This window comes from Schistocerca piceifrons, chromosome 8, assembly GCF_021461385.2.
Source record: "Schistocerca piceifrons isolate TAMUIC-IGC-003096 chromosome 8, iqSchPice1.1, whole genome shotgun sequence".
In the NCBI taxonomy this organism is placed as follows: domain Eukaryota; kingdom Metazoa; phylum Arthropoda; class Insecta; order Orthoptera; family Acrididae; genus Schistocerca; species Schistocerca piceifrons.
Window position 1 is genome coordinate 360,363,741 of NC_060145.1, and position 12,296 is coordinate 360,376,036.

At 36.8% G+C, this 12,296-nt stretch overlaps 1 protein-coding gene across 2 annotated transcripts in view; it reads right to left on the minus strand.

The window, feature by feature from the left end:
- Positions 1–7,830: 7,830 nt before the first annotated feature.
- Positions 7,831–12,296, minus strand: part of LOC124711563 (zinc finger protein 726-like) — a 167,093-nt gene continuing 162,627 nt past the window's right edge. For both annotated transcript variants that reach the window (XM_047241703.1, XM_047241704.1), the window contains exon 6: positions 7,831–9,769. In XM_047241703.1, the coding sequence (XP_047097659.1) occupies positions 8,557–9,769 (1,213 nt within the window). In that variant the 3' untranslated portion in view covers positions 7,831–8,556. The remainder of the gene's footprint in view (positions 9,770–12,296) is intronic.

The window sequence follows — 12,296 nt, forward strand, 5'->3', positions numbered from 1 at the left end:
ATATAAAGGAAACTATACAACATGTATATTTCTCGATCAAACTAAAGCTTTTGACACAGTGGATCATAAGATACTGTTGGTTAAGCTAGATGAACTGAGAATAAGGGGGGTTGTAAAAAAATGGTTCCAGTCATATCTAGAAAATAGGATACAGATGACTGAAATAACACATTTATCATGTAACTCCAACTGTATTGAAAAATATGTTTCTTACCCCAAATATATAAATATAGGTGTACCACATGGTAGTGTCCTAGGTCCAGTACTATTTCTATATAGGTGTACCACAGGGTAGTGTCCTAGGTCCAGTACTATTTCTAATTTATATTAATGATTTCCCACAAAGTATAAAGCATGGGCATACAATATTGTTTGCAGATGACCCTAATGTGCTAATCAGTGACACATCACATGTATATCTAAGAGAGAAAGCTGAAGAAACACTAAAAAGTGTATATGAGTGGGCAGCTAACAACAAAGTCACGCTTAATATTAAGAAAACAAGTATCGTATTGTATTGTATTTATTGGTCCAGTAAATCTTACATGTACAGTACAGCACATCAGATATTGGACAGGTCAAAGTATATCTTACAATTAAAACACTTTAGAAACTAGAAAATTATGTTCACAAAATTTTACAGCACTTCATATACTGGGCAAGTCAATGTGTAAGTTATAATTAAACCACATTAGAAACTTGAAGTTTACAACTGAATACATGTATAAGCCAATATTAACGATTAAAGTATTTGCATGATCCTCTCTTAAGCTCTAAGGATTTTTGAGGAACTCTTCTACACTATGAACTGACATGTACACTAGAGAATTACATTCACAGAATTTTACTTCATATACTGGGCAAGTCGCTATACAACTTATACTTGAACCCCATTATAAACTTGAGAATTACATCTGAATGTATTTATAGGCCAATATTAATGGTTACAGTATTTGCATAATCATCACTTAGACTCTCGAGGATTTTGGAGGAACTCTTCCACACTATAAAAGCAATGTGTCAACAGATATTCTTTTAATGCTGCTTTAAAAATTTTTATATCTGTCATTACTTTAATTTCTCTTGGCAATTTATTGTAGATAATTTTTCCATGGTGTAATGTTCCTTTTTGGCACAAACTGGTTTTTGTATGGAGTACATGAAAGTCAGTTTTCTGTCTTGTATTATGATGATGAACATTTTCATTTTTGGGGAGGATACTAGGATTTGTTTTTGTATATTTCTTTATAAACATTGCACTTTCAAATAGGAAAATGCAAGGAAGGGGAAGAATCCCCATCCTTTTAAATAATGGTCTACATGGTTTGTTCCTTTTTATTCCAGCCATGATTCTCACTATTCTTTTTTGCATCCTGAATAGTTTTAGGCAGGATGGCGAGTTACCCCAAAAAGTGATCCCATATTTTAGGACAGAATGTATATTAGAATAGTAAACTGTCATTAGACAGTCCTTATGACAGCAGTTTTCTAGCACTCTCATTAAATAACACATGGTACTTAGCTTCTTTAATATGTTGTCAATGTGAGTTTCCCATCTAAGATTATCCTGTAGCCAGATCCCCAGAAATTTTGTATTAGGCACACTTGCAATATCCGTGTCTGACATATGAATTCTTATATCCTCTTCAATGTTTCTCTTGATATTATGAAAATTTAATGCTACTGTTTTGCTTTTATTTATTATTAGTTTGTTTTGGTTGAACCAGTTTACAACATTTGTTAATGCCTCAGACAGTCTTGTCTGTAGTATCTCTGCAGTCTTCCCGCTGACTAATATGCTTGTGTCATCTGCAAACTGGATAGTGCTATGGTACTGGTTGGCTGATGTTAGGTCATTTATATATACCAAAAATAGGATGGGGCCAAGTACCGAGCCCTGAGGTACTCCATATTTTACTGCTTTATAATCAGAATAATGTCTTGTTGATTTATTTTCTTTGTGAAAATGTATTTCTACTACTTGCTTGCGGTCAGTAAGATATGATCTAAGCCAGCTGTTAGGCATACCTCTGATACCAATTCTTTCAAGCTTCTGCAGCAATAGAGTGTGGTCTATGATGTCAAAAGCCTTAGACAGATCAAGGCATATGCGAGTTACTTTTTGTCCACTATCAATTTTTTCAAGTACTTCACCCAGAAATTCATATATTGCTGTTTCTGTTGATCGGCCTTTCCGGAAGCCATGTTGGGTTATGGATAATATTTTGCACTTTTCTAGAAAATCTAGCATCCTCTTATGAAAAATTTTTTCTAGTATTTTAGAAAATGTAGATAGCAAGGCAATAGGTCTATAATTGGCTATGTCTTCTTTCTTACCCTTTTTGAACAGTGGTTTTAGTTTCACTGTCTTTAAGCAGGAAGGAAAGACTCCATTTGTTAATGAACTGTTGAAAATGTGGGCTAATGGTATTGCAATGAGGTCCCCCACATTTTTAATGACATAATCTGGAATCTCATCCACACCTGTTGAAAATTTTGTTTTTAACTCTCTTATTGATAGTATAATTTCCTTAGGGTTGGTTGGAATAAGAAATAGGGAGTTGCAGTTTCTATTTTGATTGGATGGTGTTGTAGCAGGATTTTTATTTGAAGATTTTATGTCAGATAGTAATTTTTCACTAATATTTGCAAAGTATGTATTAAAAGCATTGGCTACTTCTTCTGGATTTGTAATTTTTTTGCCATCTTGGATTACCTGGAGATTTCCATTTTGGGAGGTATCGTTTCCTACTTGTTCTCTGACTATCTTCCACATGGCTTTCATTTTGTTCCTGGCCATTTTTATATGGTGATCATTTGTTGTTTTTTTTAGATTCTTTTATGACTTTGTGAAGCACTCTCTTATAATTCTTGAAATGCACCAGAAATTCTTCTGTAACATTTTGTGTTTTTGAGATTTCATAAAGTCTCCTCTTTTCAGCACATGATATTTTAATGCCTTTCGTCAGCCATGTAACATTTCTTTTTTTAGTTTTTAATGTTTGGTTTTTAACTGGAAAAGAAATATTGAAATAATGGGAGAATATTTCCATGAACTTGTCAAACTTTTACATGTGTCCTCATAGTTGTCTATATCATTCCATGTTTCTTTTTTCAGTAAATGCCTGAAGTGTTCTAGGTTGTGCTTGCTAAAATTTCTACCTTTTCTTGTCATTTGTTGTTCAGTATTTCCTGCAGTGTCTACTGGGAATTCAATAAACTGTGCATAATGATCACTGAAGCCTGTATTCATATTTCCAGATTTGTATAAATATTTATCTGTATTTATTAGTATCTGATCTATAGCACTGCTTGACGATTTGGTGACTCTGGTGGGGGATTTGATAGTTGTTTGTATGTTGTAGGTTTTTAATAAGGCCTCAAGGTTTAATCTGTCTTTTGAGTTCTTGTTGAAATCTATATTAAAATCACCACATATGATGGTTGTTTTACTAACTATTTTTATACTGTTAAGTGCCTTCTCAAGATTTTCAACGAAAGTAGTTACGTTTCCATCTGGGCTTCTATATATGCAAATAACAATTATATTTAAATTTGTCAGTTCTGTAGCAGAAATTTCGAAGTTTTGCTCTTCCCCTAGCTGGTTAGTGAACTTTAAATTTTCGTGTTTGACGTCCTCTCTAACATATATGCATGTTCCTCCATGCATGGAGGTTTTCCTACAAAAAAAAGATGAAAGGGTAAAGCCCTCTATCCTTGTGTGATGTAACGTATTTTCGGATAACCAGTGCTCACTAACACATATAACAGTCACTTCTTTTAGTTCATCCGATAACAATATTTCTATCTCACTAACTTTATTTGATAAGGATTGTACATTTTGGTGCAGGAGCATAAATTTCGACGGTGACTTATTTACTAGGTTGTTTTGGCCTACCTTATGTCCGACAGCTGCACATGACATATCATTTTTAACACTTTTACAATTGAAGTTTTCTTTCCAGAGCGATGTTTTAGAAGATGAAATCAACATTTCTCTGGAATCACTTGCCATAAAAAACGTTGTGGTTCTTTCCTGTTTCGTGTTGGGCGAGTTGACTTGTAGTGTGATGGCGTTTCTGCTGTAATTTTTGGAGTTGTAATTTGAGGAACCGCAACCAGGCTAGATGGGGATCCTCTTCTTGCCGCTTCAACACTTCCTGAAGTCATTGGAGTAATATTCTCTTCATTTGAAATTGGTGATTCCGTTGCTGCTGCTGCAATTGGAGGCTGCACTAACCCTGGCTGATTTCGGTTTAATTGTTCCATGATTGCATCGCACAGTGCTACTTTCCCTTTCTTGTTTCTGTGCAATCCATGGGTAGTGAAATTCTCTCTTTTTTGACTGTCTGCATTAATACATGTCACATTGCTGAAGAGCTTACATATTTTCTCTAACTTTCGGTTTGTTGCTTCGATTTCTGCATTCACACACGATGTTTTGATGAGATCATGTCTCATAGGGATGCTTATTACGAAAACTTTCATGTCCATAACTTTTGCCAACGTTTCACTTAAAGATCGCAAAGCGAATTTTGCCTCGTTCTTGTAGACATCGTTTGCGCCAGCTAAAATAATGCAAGAGTTACAACTTCCATGGTTACTGTGTGTTTCAATATGCTGAGTAACTTCTCGCAGTGGAGCACCTGGCTTCACAAATCCAATAACACTTTCATTTATTAGTTTTTCGTTCATGATCTTTGCCAGTCCTTTTCCATGACTATCAGAAAATAAATAAATAATGCCAGCATCTTGTTTTTTACGTTGACTGTTTTCGTTTGTTGTTTTCGGTTCCGAAACTTTCGTTTGTATATCTGCTTCACTTTGTCTGTTCGTTTTTTCTGATAGCACACTGAATCTGTTTTTGCACACGATATTAGAATCAGTCAATAACTTTCTTTGAGAATTTGACAGTTTACTTTTCACTACCGGTATGTTTGGAAGTTCGCGATTTCGAGGAAAGTTTGATCTGTTTTCATGCTTTTCCGCTACCATGCTATAGTTGTTTGTTTGCACACGTTTTTGTTTACTTTCAGTTCCTTGCAACAGTTTTTCTTCAGATGGCTGTATTCCATGATTTACTACACTCGATTTTTGCACACTGTTTTTTTGTATTAAAGTTACACTGCTTCTTTGAGATTTATCTTCCTGGATAGAGTTTTCTTCGGTCACTGATTCCCATTTTCCTGTGGAGGCCGTGTCTTCTTGCTTCCCGTATTTTCCCGATTGAAGTTCTTTTATATCCTGTTTTAGAGTACCGATTATGAATTGTAGACTTCTTATACGTTCATTTAGCTTTGATATCTCGTCCTTACAACTCATACACGATTTCTTTTTTCCATCGAATTTTACTTTTTTTTGCGGAGATACACGATTTACTTTAACACTAGCCGCCATCTTTTCAAAGTGCTATGTAGTTTTACATTAACAAAAAACCACATTATAATAACCTGAAGTTAGGTAATTAAAGCATAAAATGGGTGGAAAGCACAAAATTTCTTGGCATGCAGGTTGATAGTCAGTTGAAGTGGGAAGACCATGTAAAAATACTTCATAACAGAATCTCTACAGCATGCTATGCCCTCAAAGTTCTTACTCCAGCATGCAATATTTCATGTATTAGATCAGTATACTTCCTGCAAGAAATTTTGGTCTTTTGTCAAAGCGGTAGGTGGATCAAAACAAAATGTCCAGACACTCTGTGACCAAAATGGTACTGAAACAGAGGATGGCAGATAAAGGCCAAAATACTAAATGTCTTTTTCCAAAGCTGTTTCACAGAGGAAGACTGCACTGTAGTTCCTTCTCTAGATTGTTGCACAGATGACAAAATGGTAGATATCAAAATAGATGACAGAGGGATAGAAAAACAATTAAAATCGCTCAAAAGGGGCAATGCTGCTGGACCTGATGGGATACCAGTTCGATTTTACACAGAGTACGCGAAGGAACTTGCCCCCCCCCCCCCCCCTCTTGCAATGGTGTACCGTAGGTATCTAGATGAGTATAGCCTTCCAGAGGATTGGAAAAGGGCACAGGTCATCCCCATTTCCAAGAAGGGGTGTCGAACAGATGTGCAGGACTATAGACCTATATCTCTATCATCGATCAGTTGTAGAATTTTGAAACACGTATTATGTTCGAGTACAATGACTTTTCTGGAGACTAGAAATCTACTCTATAGGAATTTTGAAAAAGATGATCGTGTGAAACCCAACTCACGCTATTTCTTCACGAGACTCAGAGGGCCATAGACACGGGTTCCCAGGTAGATACCATGTTTCCTGACTTCCGCAAGGCGTTTGATATAGTTCCCCACAGTTGTTTAATAAAAGAGTAAGAGCCTATGGGCTATCAGACCGATTGTGTGATTGGATTGAAGAGTTCCCAGATAGAATGCAGCATGTCATTCTCAATGGAGAGAAGTCTTCTGAAGTAAGAGTGATTTCAGGTGTGCCGCAGGGGTGTGTCGTGGGACTGTTGCTATTCACAATATACATAAATGACCTTGTGGATAACATTGGAAGCTCACTGAGGCTTTTTGCGGATGATGCTGTAGTATATCGAGAGGTTGTAACAATGGAAAATTGTACTGAAATGCAGGAGGATCTGCAATGAATTGATTCATGGTGCAGGGAATGGCAATTGAATCTCAATGTAGACAAGTGTAATGTGCTGCGAATACATAGAAAGAAAGATCCTTTATCATTTAGCTACAATATAGCAGGTCAGCAACTGGAAGCAGTTAATTCCATAAACTATCTGGGAGTATGCATTAGGAGTGATTTAAAATGGAATGATCATATAAAGTTAATTGTTGGTAAAGCAGATGCCAGACTGAGATTCATTGGAAGAATCCTAAGGAAATGCAATCCAAAAACAAAGGAAGTAGGTTACAATATACTTGTTCGCCCACTGCTTGAATATTGATTACCAGTGTGGGATCCGTACCAGATAGGGTTGATAGAAGAGATAGAGAAGATCCAACCGAGAGCAGCGCACTTCGTTACAGGATCATTTAGTAAATGCGAAAGCGTTACGGAGATGATAGATAAACTCCAGTCGAAGACTCTGCAGGAGAGACGCTCAGTAGCTCGGTATGGGCTTTTGTTTAAGTTTTGAGCACATATCTTCACCGAGGAGTCAAGCAGTATACTGCTACCTCCTATGTATATCTTGCAAAGAGACCATGAGGATAAAATCAGAGAGATTAGAGCCCACACAGAGGCATACCGACAATCTTTCTTTCCATGAACAATACGAGACTGAAACAGAAGGGAAAACCGACAGAGGTACTTAAAGTACCCTCTGCCACACACTGTCAGGTGGCTTGCGGAGTACAGATGTAGATGTACATGTATATCCAATCTGTTATTAGTTATGGGATAATATTCTGGGCAGTGAACAGGAAAAATATCGAAGCTATATTCAAATTGCAGAAAAGAGCAGTATGTGTAATGACCAAGAGTAGCAGCATGGCTCACTGCCTTGAACTTTTTAAAATTCTGGAAATCTTAACTGTCCCATGTGAATATATTTTTCAGAATGTTACATACATTAAAAAAATATTGGATACTATGTTAACAATGGTTCTGTACATGGTTACAAAACTAGGAACTGCAATAATTTGCATCTGGATAGAAAAAAATAAAGTTAAAACGCAACAGAGTCTAATGTACAATGCCATCAAATTATATAACAAATTACCACAAAACATAAAAGACATAGAGGCAATGTCCTCGTTCACAGAAAAACTAAAAACAAATTTCACAAAATGAAAGTTACTATACAGTAATGGAGTACTTGAATTATAAAAGGAAGCCTGAAAAATGTAAATTAGATTATAAGAAAATTTCACTGTCAACTATTGTGTAAGAAACAAATGAGAACTGTTAAATTGTCTATTATTCAATGACGAAATCCATACAATGTAAATTGTTTCACGGATTAATAAAGAAATCAAATCAAATCATTCTTCTGTATATACAACTGACAAGTCTTAAAACAGAGTACCAACAGTGAAACCTTTTTTAAAAATCTGACAGCACTTTGGTGTAAAGTGTGAGAATTTATCTCCAAATATGTTGAACCAGTAGCAGTATAATTTTCCATAACAATACACTTTATTAAAACACTTTGTTTTAAGTCACATTCATAATGTTAGCTATCATTTTAATCAATTACAGGTTTTACTGTATTATTATCTGAAGACCCAAAAATGTAGAAGTTAATGCAAGCACCTCTCCTGATCCACCATAATAGACTGAAGCAACACAATCCCTGTGGAATGTATATCACCAACTTCTTTTTACAGCTAAGAACAATAGTGCATGTTAACACAAATGTACAGCACCAATCTGTTTATTTGTGGGCTCTTTCAGTTTCTGAAGCTTACAGAATTCCTCCAACTGTCAATATGAAGACCACAAGATGGATATGGCAGCAGAATCAGAGTCATATCACAAGCTGATTTCACAATAACATAGATTCACCGCTATTTGTGCTAGTGCTTCAAAATTCACAACTTAGAACAAGTATCACAAAAAAAAGCACATACTACATTTTGTGTTTCTTTGTGTTATGTTTCTTAAGACTACTGGATATGTCAAAACTTTTACCACAAATTTGACAGATATATGGTGGCCCTTCTGTATCAGTACATATGTGACTCTTCAAACCTCTAGCCTGAGTGAAAGACCTGCCACAATGTTCACAACCAAAGGGACGTTCTCCTGTATGCATTCGTTTGTGTCTTTCCAACCCACTTAACCGATCAAAAGATTTACCACAATCTTCACAGTCAAATGTTGGTAATGGTCCTATCATTCCTGCTCGCCTGCGTCTCCTAAATTTACCACTCTGTTTACGACAAACTTCACAACTTCGTTTCCTTTCTCCATCACGTCTCACCACAGTTAAAGCATGAGATTCTGTAAAAGTTCCACCACAGTCATCACAAGTATACTCTTTCTTTTTTTCATGAATTTTCCTGTGTTCCTTCATACGAATAGACACAGTGAAAGTTCTTCCACAGATATCACAACTGTATGGTCTTTCTCCAGTGTGCTGACGTTTGTGCCTCTTGAGATTGAAAGGGTCTTTAAAACCTTTACCACAGAATTCACAGCAGTAAGGCACTTCCCCTGTGTGTGTGCGTTTGTGACTCTCAAGTCGGTCAGATCTATTGTATGATTTGCCGCAAACATCACAACTATATGGTAGTTCCCCAGTGTGTATAAGTTCATGTCGTTTCAGATGGCATAACTGTCTGAAAGATTTGCCACACAAATTGCATTTATATGGGTGCACACCCGAGTGTGAATTTGCGTGTCTTGTCAATCTGGATGATTCAGTGAAAGATTTTCCACAGACTTCACACTTGTATGGGCGTGGTTTTACCTGCTCACATTTGCGTTCTACAGCCTCAGCATCTTCACTCACAGATGAAGCAGTTGTCTCAATTTCTGTAGCGTGTTCTGACATGTGTACTGTCAGGAAGTCTTTTGATTTGAATCTTTTTTGACATATTTCACAAAACCACCACTCCAATGCTACACTTTTGAATGTCTCCAATCCTGCTGCCACAAATGGTCTCCTCTTATCATTCAAAGAATGCTTTCTCAAGCTTATTGCATCAGGAAATATCTTGCCACAGCGTTTGCAGATGTAGGATGATGGTTGCAAACTGTCAACACTGATAACGCCACTTGAATTTGTAAGACCTTCTCCTGATGTATCAGTACATTTTCCAGAAGCACTCTGCAGTAACCTATAAAATTAAGGATACCAATAAAAAACAGTACAAAATTTTAAATTGTATATATTTCTTAAAAATTAAGTGAACTAACTGTAGAGGACAAGAAACATACATGCAACCCCCCCCCCCCCCCCCTCCCACTCACACACACACACAATATCTGCTGTGACAGGCCCATATGACACAAAGTTGCTTGGTACCTCCTTAGCATTCAATAAGAGAATTATTTCATGAAAAATGAAATCATGGAAGCTCTAGGTTGGATTAACAACACTATCAGAAAAAGGATAGATTGCTACTCACAGTAAAGATCACATGTTGAGTTTCTGACCAGCACAATGAAAAGACTGTTACACATTAATAGCTTTCAGCCAAAGCCTTCTTCAGCAAAGAAAACAAACACAAATTCACACAATGAAACCCACCTCGTGTACATATAACCACTTACACAGGCAGGAGTGGGGCAGGAAAGGGGAGAGATAACAGGTTACAGGTGGAGGGAGAGAAAGTCCTGCCTACCAGAGTGTGCAGGGTCTAGAGACTCCCAGCACAGCACCAGGAGGTGGGGTGCGGGGGTGGGGGGAAAGGCAAGCAGAACAGGATCAGGGAAGAGATAAGAACATGCAGGTACATTGGTAGAGGGTGGCACACAAAGAGGGTGAAGGAATGCGAAAAGGACAGAGGTGATAAGACGAGAAGATGGAAACTGTTGGGTGGAGACTATGTCTAATAGACTTTTCTGTCTGCAACTCAATGGGTCATCTTTATTGTGAGTAGCAATCTATTATTTTCCTAATACTCTTGTTATTTCTTGAAAATGCATGCAAGCTGCACTTAGCATGTATTTATAGATAACAAGAATTAAATATATTTATTATTGTGTCCTCCTTATAAACAGCAGCGTACAAGCTCACCCAGTAACATTTCATATTCGCTAAGGCCACAACTTGAATTGTCAATATCTCTCCACCTCCTTTTCCTTGTTTCATCACAGTAATTGCTTGGCTATCAATGTCTCCAATTTTGAGCCATTTGGATGACTATTTAGGATGAAAATGTACTTCAGGATGTGGGCAACGATCAACTTCCCATATACATCTCTATCATAGATGATGGATTATTTGGTAGCCAGACTCTGACATGAGAGTAATAGAAAATCAAAACATTGTGTAAATTGTAGCACCATTACAAGCATCAGTGTGTATTGTCATACAAATTTTAAGTTTATTTCAGACTTTATTAAAAGGTAACTTAAAGTCAACCAGGAGTACAGCAAATGTAAAATAATTCTGGATGCCTGGAACATACAAGTCAAGTCTAATTCTGAGAAAGTACTGACATCTGCTGCAATCTAGGTGTCACTTGATACAAACGAATCACAAAAGCTATTTAATTCAGTCATATACTACAGTCCTGAAATTCATGCCCAAGTTCTTTGGCAGCTGATGTGTCATTGGATTTTAAAAGAAAAATATTCTACTTCAAAATAACAACACTGTAAGGAAACACTAGATTGCACCTTACTGTAAATAATTATGATAAGTATGTATGTAAGGCAAAATCTGGTTTCGGGCAGCCAGAGACAGTGGTCACATGTGTGCGAGTTGCATTTGCGTGAATGTGTGTGTTTTCTAATACAGAAGGCCTCTTAGCCAAAAGCTTACTTGTTTAGCAGTCTTTTTGTTGGGCCTGTCTGGAACTCAGCATCTCCACTATATGGTGAGTAGCAATCTATTCTCTTCATCATACAGTCATAGCACTACTACAGGTTGAAGAATCTATTACAGAGTTACGGTAGTTAAGCCAACTCTTTGCTAAATGTACTTAAATCTGTTTCTAATGTGAGATAATATGAGTGACTTACAAGAAGACTAATGCTTATGTGAGAAGTGTGAATTTTGTTCTTTATGAAGCTCAAATATACCAATAGTTGTTGAAAAGTATCCTTCGAGTACCTAATTATTTCACAAATAGAGAGAGAGTCTTTAAGGTTCCTGTAACTAGCATCATTCTTCAGAGAAGAAGTTTATAGAGATTCCAGAAGCCGGATAACCAGAGAAGAAGATAGGCTGTGTACACCAAATAAGTCGCTGTGTACACCAAGTAAGTCAACTTGTATAAGAGAAGTGGGAAGTCTGCACATACACTTCCCAAATTCTTGTCTTCAAAATGTTAGAATGTGGTGACTGGTGTGAAAGGACACAAGAAGACAGGAATTTTGAGACAAAAACTAGATAAGAAGATATCATGTCTTGCCATAGCAACTGAGCATAATGAGACAAAAGAATCATTCCAAGAAATTGAATTAAGCCCAAAGTATCAGATGGAGAAAATTTATGAATGTAAAAAAGGAGAAGACTAAAGAAAGTCACAATGTTAAAAACTGGATTGAAGCTCTTGACATATTAGACTAAGAAGAGACACGCCTAGAAAGATATGACCAAAAAGATCTGGTGCAGGGAGTATATAGCTCTCACACACATCATAAGGATGCAGACGTGGAAACCACCCTACATCCGATGTCACTGGCACCAGCTGC